Genomic DNA, 17,229 nt, shown 5'->3' with positions numbered 1-17,229 from the left:
AGCAATCATTCCAGTGCCTAACAAGAGCAGGGTGAGCTGCCTCGATGGCTACCATCCAATTGCACTCACATGTAACATAAAGTTGTGCTTTGAGAAGTTACGTCATGGCTAGAAGTAACTCCTACCTGGGCCTGCTGCAGTTCACCAGTGCAACAGGTCTATTGCAGACACAATTTCACTGGCTCTCCACTCTGCTTTGGAGCACCAAGACAATTGCAAGACATACTGTACATCAGACAATGTTTATTGGTTCCATTTCTACATTCAACACTGTTGAAGTCACCACAGATTCCGGAATAGTCCACGAGCCCCTGAACACTACCACATCATTTGCCTCTTGTACCATTTATTTATTTTTGAAATTTCTGGCAATTCTTTTGTCTCAGTACTAATAGCTAAACTTCAAAACCTGGGCCTCTGTACCTCTCTCTACAAATAGATTCTCAGCTGAGAGATGACAGTTAGCGAGGATAGCAAGGATAACTTCTCACTATCAACTCAGGCGTATCTCATGGATGAGTGCATAGCCCATTACTCTACTGTCTCAAAACTCATGAGGGCATAGCTCAAACGTCAGCTATAAATTTCACTGATAATACCTCTGTTGGTGCTAGAAACTCAGATGATGAGGAGGAGGTGTATTGGACTGAGAGAGATAGGCTGGTCGAGTAGTTTATCAACAGCAACCTTGCATTCAGCATCATGAAGAAAGAATGCCAGTGGCTCTACTTTGTTATGAGATGAGGAGATTTGGTATGTCACTTCCAAATTTCTATAGGTGTACAATGGAGATCATGCTGACTAGTTGAATCACAGCCTGGAGTGTAGCCCCCAATGCAAGAGACTGTGGAGGGTTGTAGACCCAGCCAGACCCACCTGGAGCACTCTCCACTGAGAACATCTTCAAGAAGCAACACCTCAAGAAGGCAACATCCATCACTAAAGACCCTCACCATCTGGGACATGACTTCTTCTTGTTGCCTGGGCCTGAAGACCCATACTCAGCAATTTAGGAACAGCTTATTTCTCTTTGCCATCAGACTTCTGAACACTCCACGAACCCACAAACACTTCCTTGCCATTCCCCATTCGCAATATTTATTTATTTATTGTAACTTATAGTGAAGGTTATGCTTGCTGTGGCAAAACAACAAACTTCATGTTATATGTCACGGATAATAAATCTGATTCTGATTCACTGAAGGAATTTTAAATTCTCATTAAAGTTGACATTGCAAAATATTGGTAGATCACTTTCTTCTCTAATGCAAATATCTAACCAGCCAATCATGTGGCAGCAACTCAATGCACGAAAGCATGCAGAAATGGTTAAGAGGTTCAACTGTTGTTCAGACGAAATATTAGAATGGGGAGGAAATGTGATTAAAGTTACTTCGGCCATGGAATGATTGTTGGTGCCAGACAGGGTGGTTTGAGTACCTCAGAAACTGCTGATCTGTGAATTTCACGCACAACAGCCTCTGGGGGGGGGGAGGGGGCTACAGAGAATGGTACAAGAACAAAAAACATCCAGTGAATGGCAGTTTAGTAGGTGAAAACAGCTTGCTAATGAGAGAGATTCAAGGAGAATGGCCAGGTTGGTTGGTGCTGACAGATAGGCAACAGTAACTCAAATAACTGTCCATTACCACAATGGTATACAGAAGAATATCTCTGAGCATACTACATGTTGAACCTTGAAATGGATGGACTACAGCAGCAGAAGACCACAAGCAGAATTTACCTAATAGAGTGGCCCTTGAGTGTATATCCAGCACATAGTTAACAGTCGTTAGCCATGCTTTCATTGGGTAATCTTGCTGCCGATTTATCATGATGGTTAAAGTACCACTGGCACTCCACTGTGGAATGAAGGTACTGTGAAAGCCAGGGTAGTGGGGATTGCTCCATTTGTTTCAATGTGTTTGTTCATACAACAGCAGTGCATCACAAAATAAATAACCTGTTGTGGGGAAGCCACTACAGTGCCTGCTCCACTGATTTTTCAGCTGGGGGCACCTTTCAGTAAGGATGTCCTTACTGGCACATACTCATGTGGAGTATTTGGACCAGCTGGGAAAATGGGCTGAAAAATGGCAGATGGAGTTTAATAAAGACAAGTGTGAGGTATTGCATTTTGGAAGGAAAAACCAAGATAGAACATGCAAGGTAAATGGTAAGACACTGAGGAGTGCAGTAGAACAAAGGGATCTGGGAATACAGATACAAAATTCCCTAAAAGTGGCATCACAGGTAGATAGGGCAGTAAAGACAGCTTTTGGTACATTGGCCTTTATCAATCAAAGTATTGAGTATAAGAGTTGGAATGGAGATTTGACAGAAGTATATAAAATTGTGATGGGTATAGTTAGAGCAAATGCAAGCAAGCTTTTTCTATTGAGGCGAGTGGAGAAAAAAACCAGAGGTCATGGGTTAATGGTGAAAGGGAGAAAGTTTAAAGGGAACATCGGGGGGGGCTTCTTCACACGGAGAGTGGTGGGAGTGTGGAATGGGCTGCCAGGTGAAGTGGTGAATGCGGGCTCACTTTTCACATTTAAGAAAAACTTGGACAGATACGTGGATGAGCGGGGTATGGAGGGATATGAGCCAGGTGCAGGTCAGTAGGACTAGGCAGAAAAATGGTTCGGCACAGCCAAGAAGGGCCAAAAGGCCTGTTTCTGTGCTGTAATGTTCTATGGTTCTGTTTCCTTGCTGAGATTTCAGTAGGAGGGTAGCTCCTTGAACACGCTGGGCAGGCATGTCTTCTGCTAAATACCTTTCATTCACTCCTTCCAGCTGTATCCCCTCCTACCCTCTACCTACACCAAGGGAACTTTTTATGCAGAAATCTTGAATTAGGGCAAAGTCCTTTATCACTTGGTACAACACACCTGGTATACTTAGGCAAATAGAAAGAACTGCTGAAAACAACAGATAGATACAATTGTACCAACAAGTACACTATAAGTAATTGTGGTCTATCCACTTAAATAGCACTGGCCAAGGGGGTTCCTGCTGTTTAATACATATTCAGCAAGGTGATAAGAAAAGCTCCAAAAAGGCAAGCTGGCATTATATCAACGCTGCACTGTAATTAGCATTATTTACCTGCTCTCTGTATAGTTCTGGCAGATACAAGCCCTGTAGTCTTCAACTCCTACATCGATATGACCTCTAGCATAAGTACAGCAGAAATGTCAAAGCAAGCCTCCTAATCATCAGCTGTATCACCAAAGCCAACAATGGTAGGTGCTAGGTATATACCTTCAATGCTTTGAATGTCAGCGGTGACAACCAATAACACAGGCATGGATTAGATGAATGACTGATGTGTTCGGTATTTACAGCTGCAGAATCACGTAGGTGCTGCTGAACTTTGAATCAATAAAATGCTTTACAGAAAAGCCAATTCCAAGTTTAACTGCATACTGTTCCTTTCCATTCTCACCTCTCTAACTCAAAGGTTTGTCGAAATTGGGGTAAGTCTACTGAGGTTGGCACTTTTCCTGCCCTGTTCATCTTTGTGCCTGCAGCAACTAATCCTTTGGGCCATACCTCCATCGCGTTGCTGGTTGAGAATTCTGTGATTCCAGCGATCTGGATCTCACCCCTGGAGTCTTCCCTCAAATCTAGATACCCTGAGGAAGGGTTCAACAGGTCACGGATCATTTCATTATAAATCTGAAATGAAAAAGAAAACTGGAAAACTGTGTAATTCACCAACACTATTGCTAATTAAACATTCATAATCACCTAGTATTGACCAGCTTTGACTTCAACAGAGTAGGCAGCACTCCAAAGTAAGGAAAAGGATTAAACTTTAAACTTAATTGCAAAGCAACCTGGGTACCTTTGGACTGAACTGTAAAACCTGGAATGTTTCCCACCTACCAAAAGGATTGCTCCTTAATGGGTGCAGTATTAGATGATAGAGGAAATGTTAACGCAAGCTAAGGAATGTCTGGAGATCCACATCCTAACAGATATCCAGTAATGCACATCGTAGAAAGAGATAAGCCCCGTGCTTCTCCCCCAACTTGAGCAAAACAACTCTCCAAAACGCATAGAAAACATAGAAAACCTACACAACATACAGGCCCTTCAGCCCACAAAACTGTGCTGAACATACCTTTATCTTAGGACTACTTAGGCTTAACCATAGCCCTCTGTTTTTCTAAGCTCCATGTACCTATCCAAAAGTCTCTTAAAAGACCCTATCATTTCCGCCTCCACCACCGCCAGCAGCCAATTCCACACATTCACCACTCTCTGCATAAAAAACTTACCCTGACATCTCCTCCGTACCTACTTCCAAGCACTTAAAACTGCGCCCTCTCATGCCAGCCATTTCACCCCTGAGAAAAAGCCTCTGACTATCCACACGATCAATGCCTCTCATTATCTTATACACCTCTATCAGATCACCTCTCATCCTCTGTCGCCCCAAGGAGAAAAGGCCAAGTTCACTCAACCTATTCTCATAAGGCATGTTCCCCAATCCAGGCAACATCCTTGTAAATCTCCTCTGCACCCTTTCTATGGCTTCCATATCCTTCCTGTAGTGAGGCGACCAGAACTGAGCACAGTCCTCCAAGTGGGATCTGACCAGGGTCCTATATAGCTGCAACATTACCTCTCAGCTCTTAAACTCAATCCCATGATTGATGAAGGCTAATGCACCTTACGCCTTCTTAACCACAAAGTCAACCTGCGTAACAGCTTTGAGTGTCCTATGGACTCGGACCCCAAGATCCCTCTGATCCTCCACACTGCCAAGAGTCTTGCCATTAATGCTATATTCTGCCATCATATTTGACCTACCAAAATGAACCACTTCACACTTATCTGGGTTGAACTCCATCTGCCACTTCTCAGCACAGTTTTGCATACTATCAATATCCCACTATAACCTCTGACAGCCCTCCACACTATCCACAACAACCCCAACCTTTGTGTCATCAGCAAACTTACTAACCCATCCCTCCACTTCTTCATCCAGGTCTTATAAAAATCACAAAGAGTAGTGGTCCCAGAACAGATCCCTGAGGTACACCACTGGTGACCAACCTCCATGCAGAGTATGACCCGTCTCCAACCACTCTTTGCCTTCTGTGGGCAAGCCAGTTCTGGATCCACAAAGCAATATCCTCTTGGATCCCATGACTCCTTGCTTTCTCAATAAGCCTTGAAAGGGGTACCTTATCAAATGCCTTGCTGAAATCCATATATACTACATCGACGGCTCTACCTTTACATCCTCAATCAATTCAATCAGCCTTGTAAGGCACGACCTGCCTTTGGCAAAGCTATGCTGATTATTCCTAATCATATTATACCTCTCCAAATTTCATAAATCCTACCTCTCAGGATCTTCTCCATCAACTTACCAACCACAGAAATAAGGCTCACTGGTCTGTAATTTCCTGGACTATCCCTACTCACTTTCTTGAAGAAGGGAACAACATCCACAACCCACCAATTCTCTAGAACATCTCCCATCCTCATTGATGATGCAAAGATCATCGCCAGAGGCTCAGCAATCTCCTCCGTCGCTTCCCGCAGTAGCCTGGGGTACATCCCATCCAGTCCCAGTGACTTATCCAACTTGATGCTTTCCAAAAACTCCAGTACACCTTCATTCTTAATACCTACATGCTCAAGCTTTTCAGTCCACAGCAAGTCATCACTACAATCCCCAGGATCCTATTCCATAGTGAAGCAAAGTATTCATTATGTTCCTCTGCCTTCTCCTCTGGTTCCATTCACACTTTCCCACTGACACACCTGATTGGTCCTATTCTGTCACGTTTTATCCTCTTGCTCTTCACATACTTGATTAGAACTCATGGTCTAGTCAAATCTAAACATGATTTTGAAAACCTACTTAAAATATACCTGCTAATTTTGAAATTAAAATAGCTGAAAAAATAAAATGAACTGACAACATAGAGCCAAAATAAGCTGCTCACTAAATCCAATCCATGACAAGAACTTACAAGTTCTGAATGTGTTAACTTCTGTTTCCTGACCATATTTTGTTTCCCTTGGCAATTTTACTAACATTTTTGATGAGCGGAACAGATGAGTAGCGGATTCTTCGGGCTCAGTTGTAGATTTGGTTGCAGACTCTGCTCAAAGTTGCTCTAGATTTATAACATTGCAGCTCAAACTCATTTGCATGTCACCGACACTGAACTATTCCGTAAAGCAATGGTATCAACCTGTATTTCACAACCTGCTATACGTTTAAAACATACTGAGCAATAAACTCACATTTCAGTGCAAGGATAAAGGTGATGACTTGTTGGAGCCTTGTTCCTCAAGAGTTTATCTTGAGCCTATTCTGTACAAGTGGTATATATAAAATAATCCCTTACCATCGTGAACAGAAAGGTAGAGAATTCTGCAGAATGCTGTTCAACATTCGTCCTTCAATAACATGAAATGTATCTGCTCAATTATATACATTGTGGGCACTTTATTAAGTACACTTGCTAATTAATGCAAATATATAATAGCCAATCATGTGGCAGTAATTCAATACATAAAAGCATGCAGACATGGTCAAGAGATTCAGTTGCTGTTCAGACCCATTATCAGATTGGGGAAGAAATGTGATCAAAGTGACTTTGACCGTAGAGTGATTGTTGGTGCCAGATGGGATTTTTTACTATCTCAATAAGTGCTGATCTCCAGGGATTTTCACGCACAACAGTCTCTAGAGTTTATAGAGAATGGTGCGATAAACAAAAGCATTCAGTGAGTGGCAGTTCTGTGTGTGAAGCACCTTGTTAATGAGAGAGGGCAAATGAGAATGGTCAGACTTGTTCAAGCTGACAGGAAGGTATGAGTAACTCAAATAACTACAGTCAACCCTCCTTATCCATGAATTCAACCAACCGCGAATCATGAAAACCTGGTAGTGCTCTTCCAGCGTTTGTTGTTCGAGCACGTACAGACTTTTTTTCTTGTCATTATTCCCTGAGCAATGCAGTATAACAACTATTTTACATAGCATTTACATTGTATTAGGTATTATAAGTAATCTAGAGATGATTTAGAGTATACGGGAGGATGTGCGTGGGTTATCGTGCACTAGGATCAAAAAATCGGAAGTTCTCTTACTAAGTAAGTCGGAACAGGTACATCCGGTATTATTTAGCGTCAGTTAGTCAAATGTTTGCATTCGTATATAGTATATATTTTACCTTTCTATGCATATAAAACACTTAAGTACGTATGTTTCAGTGCTGGGTTCGGGAAGTTCCCAAGTGCGCTCTTCACATTGTTGGGTTGATGTGGAGGATCAAAAACCCAAAACCCAATAATTAAACCACTGTGTTGCTTAGTAATAATTGTAGCTTTAATCGGGACACAGCCTTTCTTTCTCACTTTATCCTTTAAAATTGTTCCAATCATTGACCAACATAGCCTAACGCTTTTCCAATGACCAATGGCGTTTCACCTCTTTCCGATCACTTTATTATTTCCACTTTATTTTCAATTGTTATCGTGATTATTTTCGTGAACAGAAACACTGCGGATTCAGAGCTCCACCGCTGGGTCCTAATGTCCACCGCACTGAGACAGGTTAAATAAGCTCTTGGGTTCCACTGGGTCCTAAGGTCCACCGCATTGAGATAGGTTGAATAAGGGACTTGAGCAACCGCAAATTTTGGTATCCATGAGGGGTCCCGAATCCAATCCCTCGCGGATAAGGAGGGCCAACTGTACACGTTACGACAGTGGTGCACAGAAGAGCATCTCTAAATGCATAACACATCAAACCTAAAGTGGATGGGCTACAACAGCAGAAGGCTGCTCTTGGTTCCACTTCTGTACCTAATAAAGTGGCCACTGAGTGTATATTCAATATTTATAGACCATAACGTGTCAGTGGGCTGCGGCACATACCTAGGCAATAATAATTGCATTCCAAGTTAATTTATTTGTTATAAAATACTTCAATTTGAGGAGGTGTTAAGTTGCCACAGAATACAAATTTGTTTTTTATTTCTGGTGAGGGAATGAAATTAGCAGAAATAAACAACAAGATACCAGTTGTCCAATCACAAACAAGAGAAAATCTGCACTTGCTAGAAATCCAAGCAGCATACACAAAATGCTGGAGGGACTCAGCAGGCCAGGCAGCATCTACGGAAAAGAATATAGTTGATGTTTTGGGCCGAGACCTTTCAGCAAGACTCCTGGAATATCAATTGTTGCTAATCATATCTGAAAAGACATTAAGTCTTTGCATACTTCAACAAAACATGCATATGAGATAGAAACTTATGTCAATGATAGCAGTTTCTGAAATCAGAGTATCAATGCTGGTAAGAGCTGGTAAGAACAAATCCTTACACAAACATTTAGTAACAAGTACAGAGAGTGTAAATGATCTTCACTTTTGTGACTTTCTAACTCCCAGGAAGACCCAGCTACTGTTCAATTCCAACTGCTAATGGCCAGTATTGAACTTTTCAGTCACACTGAACATTCAACTGAAATTTCAGCCCGTTTCAAGGAGCTTATCTTTGTCTCTGAGCACAACTCTTGGTTTCTGCCTGGGGGAATGACAGCCAGTCCTGATCCTGCAGTTATCCAGCTCGTACAGGAGCGGGAGTCCAAATATTCCTCCCCTAGGAGGTGCTCAGGACAAATGCAGCGGCAGGCTAACACAGAAATCAAACATGGGACCGACCTGCTCTATCTGAGAAATAAATTTGCATTTAATATCAGTGTCTCTAAAGCGCCCTATCCACCAAAAATTCCGATTATTTGTCTTTGATTTACCTCCAAGTAAGACATTGAGACATCATAACACATGTTTTCACTGGTGGCTTCGATTGCCTTGAATAGATCATTCAGTGTTTGGATATAGATTCCGGGTTTGCTGTCCATCCCAAGCATGGTGTAAGTTTTACCAGCTCCTGTATGAAATAAGGTTTGAATAAATTTCCATTATTTGCTGCCGGTTCACTCGCCTGTGAGAATAAGCGTTCCAGATTTTTAGGCAACAACCTTGTCCACAATATGAGCATCAAATATGGCTGGTCAATGCCAGGGTCAAATGGAAGACAGATTTCTAATAAGGTAACTATCCTTAAGCCTTTAAAGGGATAAATGAATTTCAGGATTCCAACGATGGACTGGAGTGCATGTTTTCCAAAGACTAGAGACATCTTGTTTTTATAAACACAAGAGATTCTGTAGATGCAATACACACAAATGATGGAGGAACTCAGCAGGTTCGGCAGCTGGTACTCCTTCCCCTCCTCCACATTCTTACCCTGGCTTCCCCCTTCCTCGTGAGACTTGATGAAGGAGCAAAGCAAGGATGTTTTATCGCCCTCTAAAGATGCTGCCTGACCTGTCGAGTTCCTCCAGTACGTATTTTGTGAGTGCTGCTCATTTGTTTTTATGTGTTTTGGCAAATGAAAGGATGACATCAATTATATTTTCAGGAAACTACATTCTCATCATTCCCCTCCATAGATGACAGATTTCTTTTTTTAATTTATATCTTCTTCTGGACAATGTTTCTCACCCTCTGCTTTCCACCTTGGCTGAACAGAAGAGCACTTTTAGTAATAGACTAAGGTAACTGCACTGCCCCAAAGAGCACAATGAGGTCATTCTTACCCTCGGCCATTAGGCTCTATAATGAGTCAACCTTTAGCTGGGGAAGTGATGACTCCCTCCTGTTGAAGGGTCAACAAAGGGTCTCGGCCCGAAACATCGACAGTGCTTCTCCCTATAGATGCTGCCTGGCCTGCTGCGTTCCACCAGCATTTTATGTGTGTCAACACATACAACAAGCTGGAGGTAACCCAGCAGGTCGGGCAGCATCCTTGGAAACGAGCAGTCAACCTGCTGCGTTACCTCCAGCGTGTACATGTTGATTTGACTACAGCATCTGCAGCGTACTTTGTGTTTAGCATTTTGTGTGTGTTGCTTGAATTCCCAGCACCTGCAGATTTCCTCGTGTTTACCCTCCTGTTAGACTGTTTGAGGTAACTTATTTTTTATTCTTTCTTACTTCTTTTCTAATATTTGTCTATCTGTGCACTTGTAATGCTACTGTGACACTGTAATTTCCTTTGGGATCAATAAAGTATCTGTCCATCTAATCAGTCTTTCTTTCCCGAACAGTCACGTGTGTGGGACTGCAGACTCAGTGGTCCAACTAGCCTGACCCACATAGTCATGCATCAAGGTAGACAAACCCACACCAGCTAAAGCCACGTGGTTTTCTGTACGTTCTAATGATCTAGCTCTTATGATTTAATATTCCCTCTCACAGCCTCCCAGTGTCATTCTGATCAGTTGGTTATTCCAGTCATGGATTTAAAACCCACTCTAGGGCTTGAATATATCATCCAGGCTAACATTTCATTAGATTCATCCTCAGAGATGCTGCTCTCAGGTTGGATTTCAAAGGCACTCACTATACAATTCTAGAATTCTATATATTATTCTTCCTTCAAATAAAAGCACTTTGGTATGTGAAAACATGACACAATGGAACTGAACTTCAAATAAATAAACTGTGCTTTAAAATTAGATGTCACACCACCTGTAGGTCCATAGGCGAACACTGTAGCATTGTATCCACAGATGACACCTTTAATCAGGTCCTTCGTAGTGGCCAGGTAAACATCTTCCTAAAAGCAATGGGCAGAACAGTTGTCATATCTGCAGTAATAGAGAACAGTTTTTATGCCATTAAATTCAAAGTAAGTTTATTATCAAAATACATACTGTGTCACCATATACAACCCTGAGATTCATTTTCATGTAGGCATACTCAATAAATCCATAATAGAATACTAACTATCATAGAATCAATGAAAGACCACACCATATTGGGTGTTCAATCAGTTTCAAAAGACAGCAGACTGACAAATGCAGACAGAAAGAAATAATAACAATTAATAAATAAGCAACAAGTATCAAAAAGATGAGATGAAGAGTCCTTGAAAGTGAGCCCATAGGTTGTGGGAAGAGTTCAATGAAGTTGAGTGAAGTTATCCACTTTGGTTCAAGAGCCTGATGGTTGAGGGGTAATAACTGCTCCTGAAGCTGGTGATGTGAGTCCTGAGGCTCCTGTGCTTTTTGCAGTGAGAAGAGAGCATGGCCTGGGTGGTAGAGTAACTGATGATGGATGCTGCTTTCCTGCGACAATGGTTCGTGTAGATATGCTCAATGGTAGGGAGTGCTTTGCCTGTGATGGACTGGGCTGTATCCATTACTTTTTGTAGGATTTTCCATTCAAGGGCTTTGGTGTTTCTATACCAGGCTGTGATGTAACCAGATAATGCACATCTGAAGAGGTTTCAAAGTTTTAGATGTCACACCGAATCTTCACAAACTCCAAAGGAAGTAAAGGCACTGGCGTGCTTTCTTCGCATTTGCGCTTACATGCTGGGCCCAGGAGCGGTCCGACAAAATGATAGCACTGGGGAATTTAAAGTTGCTGACACTCTCCACCGCTTATCCTCAGGTGAGGATTGGCTCATGGACCTCGGGTTTCCTTCTGGTCAACAATCAGCTCATATCCAGTGAGAAGCTGTTGTTACGACACCACTCAGCCATACTGTCAATCTCCCTCCAATACGCTGATTTGGCACCACCTTTGATTTGGTTTACAACAGTGGTGTCATCAGAAAACTTGAATATGGCATTAGAGCAGTGCTTAGCCACGCTGCCAGAAGTCTAAAGTGAGGAGATCAGGGGTCTAAACACACAGCCTTGTGGTGTACCTGTGCTGATGGATATCATGGAGGAGCTGTTGTTGCCAATCCAAACTGACTGGGGTCTGCAAGTGAGGAAATTGAGGATACACAAGGAGGTATTAAGACCAAGGTCTTGAAGCTAATTGGTTAGTTTTGAGGGGATGGTGGTATTGAATGCCAAGCTATGGTCGATAAAGGTCACCCTGACAATATGCACCTTTGCTGTCCAAATGGTCCAGGGTTGAGTGAAGAGCCAATGAGATGGTATCTGCTCTGGACCTGTTGCTCCTGTAAGCAAATTGGAGCAGACTTAAGTCTCAGGCTAGAGTTGATATGTTTCATCATCAACCTCTCAAAACTCTACATCACTGTGTATGTAAGTGCTACTGGACGACAGTCATTGTGATGGGTTACCACATTCTTCTTAGGTACCGGTATGATTGATGTTGGCTTGAAGCAGGTGGGCACCTCAGACTGCTGAAGCAAGACATTAAAGATCTCAGTGAACGCTCCAGCCAGTTGATCAGCATAGGTCTTTAGTACTTGGCCAGGTACCCTATATCGGCCAGATGCTTTTTGCGGGCTCACCCTCCTGAAGTCCTCACATACGCTCAGAGACTGAAATCACAGGATTATTGGGGGCTGTGGCAGTCTGTGATGCTTCCTCCATGTTTTGGTAGTCAAAGTGAGCATAGAAGGCATTCAGCTCATCTGGAGGAGAAGCCCCGTTGTTGCCTTTGTCTCTGATTTTCTTCATAAAAAGTAATAGTCTTCAAGCCCTGCCACAATTGTCGAGCATCCCTTGTTGATTGAATTTTAGTCCAGAATTTCCACTTCATCCATGAGCTGGCTTTCTGGAGATCATACCTGCACCTCTTGTAACTTTCATGGTCAGCTGACTTGAATGCTTCTGATCAGGCCCTCAGCAGACTGTAGAGCTCACAGTTCATCCAGGACTGCTGGTTGAGAAAGACTCTGAATGATTTTGTGGGGACACATTTGTCTACAACTGTTTTAACAAAGTCTGTGACAGCCATGGTGTAGTCATTCAGGCCCACAGATGAGATTCCTTAGCTGATGAACCTCCAACATCACCCACTGGCTCTTCGATACTGGTCAAGATGTGAAGAATGTTCTGACAGGGTATTAGTTTTGTAGAGTCTCCTACTTTCATCCACTGGCAGGTGACTCACTTTGCGTGAATGGTTCACTTACACACCCAGGAGCACTTGTTCATATTAGCTCTCTCGCAAAGATTATGTCATGAACATACGGAAAAGTGTGGAAATATAAAGCAGAGTTAAACACAGCAGGGACTTGGAAAGAAGAGCTGGAAGTGATGGATGTATTCATATCCACCCAAGAGATTTCAGTGCAGAAAACAGAAAATAATTCCACTTGGCACTCGGTATCAGCTATCCCTTAGGTCAATGCTAGCAGCTGCACCCTCCATTGCAGTGATATTAAACTCCCCAATTCTAAATCTCTCCACATTTCCAATTCTCCTCCATTAATGGGTGTCCTTGAAACCTTCTTCTTTCATTATCTTATTCAGTGTCAAATGTTGTGAAGCACCTTTGGATGTTTAACTTTATTAAAGGCATCATTTTAATGCATTATTGAAAATGTAATATGAACTCAGATGCAACATTAAACTTTTAAACCATATTAACATCTTTCTTACTAAAGAACTTCAAACTTTGCAGATGTTCCCTTTATTATTCGCAATAGTGAAATCACACAATTATTGAGAAATGTAGATTAATTAAGAAACTGTTAAAAAAGCACTGACAACTAGAATCTATCTTTAGAGCAGATGATTAAATTAATACTATTATCACTCTGACAATTGTAGGTGAAGAGACAGACAGATTGATCTAGACTTGAGTGTAAACACCAATTTAAAAAAATTTATTTTGGTTGCCGCAATGCTAATCAGATTATGGTCTTGATCTTGTTGTTCTTGATAAGAGACAGGCAATCCTTTAAATTCAGCATAGGCTTAGAGAAGGCGTTAACGGGATCCAGAAACAAGACTTGTAATTTTAACATGTAATTCTACCATCATCAAGGACATATAAACAGAAAGGGGCCAGGAAAGGGCCAGTAACATCATGAAGGATCCCGCCATCACTGCACACGGACTATTTCTCCCACTCCAATCAGGGATGAGGTTCTGTACCATCCACACCAGGACCACCAGACTCAAAAACAGTTACTTTCCTCAAGCAGTAAGGCTGATCAATACTCCACCTATTAACCCACCCCTCCACACCCCCAGCAACCAGTACTTTTTTATTTCCTGTCAGTTACATTATGTACTGCCATTCCTGTGGCTAATGTCACTTTTTAGATGTACTGTACATCAATCTACAGATATAAGCAATCTTATGTATTTATATTTATAGTGTTTTTAATTGCTGTGTTCTTTACCTTCTGTGTTTTTTTTTAGCTGCATCAGATCCGGAGTAACAATTATTTTGTTCTCCTTTACACTTGTGTACTGGAAAATTGAACTGAATTGAATTGAAACGAATCAAATTGAATCAAATCAAATTGAATTTTGCTCAGTAACCATACACAAGGCAGCCCAGGGGACAGAGTTAGACTCCAGTGCAGTTTGCAAAAATTGAAAGTCTCAGCTCTGATGGCTCTCTGGGTTCTAAGAGCAATAACTTCAAGCCTCAGTCCAAGGGGTATTGGGCTGAGAATATCACCATTAACTGGAAACCCATCTCAAAGAGGCCATCACGATCCATGGTGTATGATTACAAACATGGTTCTATTGCATGACTTTGGAACAAAAAGGTATTGTTCCAATAAAATATATCTGACAAAGAGTGCAAACATTTCGGAAATACAAGTGCTGATATCCATGATCTCAAATTAATTTTTGAAGAAAATACTGTTGTTTCATTAAAACCAATTTGCATATCCCTTTAACATCATTTGAGAAACCAAGAACAATAAATGTGTTTACAGTTATCTTTTGCCTAACAAAATTATTACAACGGTGCTTTGGCAGGATAGATTACAGGGCTCGTCTAGGGAGACTATTTGGATGGAATTGAAGAATGGGAAGGGTGTAGTAACACTTATAGGGGTGTATTATAGACCACCTAATAAGCCATCTTATTGAAATGGAAGGATATATCAGCTGTGTCTTAGCTTGGAGAAAATTAGAAGTCGAACCTTTGAACCTTTATTTGATTTTGAGAAGAGACGGGGCTCATTTGCTCATTATTATCATTTCAGTTAATTGATAAATTTCCTCCACGATCTAAATGTAAATTTTTTTTGGATATATCTTTTTTTCTTGTTGGCGGTTTGATGTTTATTTTTAGAAGCTTTTTGTATGTCGCATGGCTCCAGGGTTGTACCTCCAATGGGTTTCTTTTTCCCCCCCCTCACTTTTCTTGCTTAGTAGGGTTCTTTTTTTATTCACAAAAATTTTCAATCCTTAAGATAATTTCTTCTTTTTTGAGGCATTGTAAGTGTTGTTACTTCGATGTACTTATACTATTTTTGAATAATAATAATAATAAAAAGATTTGAAAAGAAAAGAAAGACCACCTAATGGGGAGCGAGAATTGGAGGAGCAAATTTGCAAGGAGATAGCAAATATTTGTAGTAAGCACAAGGTTGTGATTGTGGGAGATTTTAATTTTCCACACATAGACTAGGAAGCCCATTCTGTAAAAGGGCTGGACTGTTTGGAGTTTGTAAAATGTGTGCAGGATAGTTTTTTGCAGCAATACATAGAGGTACCAACTAGAGAAGGGGCAGTGTTGGATCTCCTGTTAGGGAATGAGATAGGTCAGGTGATGGAGGTATGTGTTGGGGAGCACTTCGGGTCCAGTGATCACAATGCCATTAGTTTCAATATAATTATGGAGAAGGGTAGGACTGGACCCAGGGTTGAGATTTTTGATTGGAGAAAGGCTAACTTTGAGGAGATGCGAACGGATTTAGAAGGAGTGGATTGGAACAATTTGTTTTATGGGAAGGATGTAATAGAGAAATGGAGGTCATTTAAAGGTGAAATTTTGAGGGTACAGAATCTTTATGTTCCTGTTAGGTTGAAAGGAAAGGTTAAAAATTTAAGAGAGCCATGGTTTTCAAGGGATATTGGAAACTTGGTTTGGAAAAAGAGAGAGATCTACAATAAATATAGGCAGCATGGAGTAAATGAGGTGCTTGAGGAATATAAAGAATGTAAAAAGAATCTTAAGAAAGAAATTAGAAAAGAAATTAGAAAAATTAGAAAAATTAGAAAAAATAAAGAAATTAGAAATTAGAAAAAGAAATTAGAAATTAGAAGATATGAGGTTGCTTTGGCAAGTAAGGTGAAAATAAATCCAAAGGGTTTCTACAGTTATATTAATAGCAAAAGGATAGTGAGGGATAAAATTGATCCCTTAGAGAATCAGAGTGGACAGCTACGTGCGGAGCCAAAAAAGATGGGGGAGATTTTGAGCAATTTCTTTTCTTTGGTATTCACTAAGGAGAAGGATATTGAATTGTGTAAGGTAAGGGAAACAAGTAGGGTAGTTATGGAAACTCTGATGATTAAAGAAGAGGAAGTACTTGCGCTTTTAAAGAATATAAAAGTAGATAAGTCTCCAGGTCCTGACAGGATGTTTCCCTAGGACCTTGAGGGAAGTTAGTGTAGAAATAGCAGGAGCTCTGACAGAAATATTTCAAATGTCATTAGAAACGGGGATGGTGCCGGAGGATTGGCGTGTTGCTCATGTGGTTCCATTGTTTAAAAAGGGTTCTAAGAGTAAACCTAGCAATTATCAGCCTGTAAGTTTGACATCAGTGGTGGGTAAATTAATGGAAAGTATTCTCAGAGATGGTATATATAATTATCTGGATAGACAGGGTGTGATTAGGAACAGTCACCATGGATTTGTGCGTGGAAGGTCATGTTTGACAAATCTTATTGAATTTTTTGAAGAGGTTACGAGGAAAGTTGACAAGGGTAAAGCAGTGGATGTTGTCTATATGGACTTCAGTAAGGTCTTTGACAAGGTTCCACATGGAAGGTTAGTTAGGAAGGTTCAATTGTTAGGTATTAATATTGAAGTAATAAAATGGATTCAACAGTGGCTGGATGGGAGATGCCAGAGAGCAGTGGTGGATAACTGTTTGTCAGGTTGGAGGCTGGTGACTAGTCGTGTGCCTCAGGGATCTGTCATGTACATGAATGATTTGGATGATGGGGTGGTGAATTGGATTAGTAAGTATGCAGATGATACTAAGATAGGTGGTGTTGTGGATAATGAAGTAGGTTTTCAAAGCTTGCAGAGAGATTTAGGCCAGTTAGAAGAGTGGGCTGAAAGATGGCAGATGGAGTTTAATGCTGATAAGTGTGAGGTACTACATTTTGGTAGGACTCATCAAAATAGGACATACATGGTAAATGGTAAGGCATTGAATGCTGTAGAACAGCGTGATCTAGGAATAATGGTGCATAGTTCCCTAAAGG

General features: G+C 41.2%; 1 protein-coding gene across 5 annotated transcripts in view; it reads right to left on the bottom strand.

Annotated features, from left to right (window-relative positions):
* Positions 1-17,229, bottom strand: part of LOC132399328 (kinesin-like protein KIF19) — a 185,478-nt gene that overhangs the window by 123,283 nt on the left and 44,966 nt on the right. For 2 of the 5 annotated variants that reach the window (XM_059979577.1, XM_059979576.1), the window contains exons 4-6: positions 10,580-10,667; positions 8,797-8,933; positions 3,556-3,681 (exon numbers count right to left, since the gene is read on the bottom strand). In XM_059979577.1, the coding sequence (XP_059835560.1) occupies positions 3,556-3,681; positions 8,797-8,933; positions 10,580-10,667 (351 nt within the window). Of the gene's footprint in view, positions 1-3,448; positions 3,534-3,555; positions 3,682-8,796; positions 8,934-10,579; positions 10,668-17,229 lie in introns of those variants that run through there. The other 3 variants (XM_059979578.1, XM_059979581.1, XM_059979580.1) reach the window with 3 other exon arrangements.

This window comes from Hypanus sabinus, chromosome 9 (assembly GCF_030144855.1).
Source record: "Hypanus sabinus isolate sHypSab1 chromosome 9, sHypSab1.hap1, whole genome shotgun sequence".
NCBI classification, from domain to species: Eukaryota; Metazoa; Chordata; class Chondrichthyes; order Myliobatiformes; family Dasyatidae; genus Hypanus; species Hypanus sabinus.
This window is presented reverse-complemented; position numbering and strand designations above follow the sequence as displayed.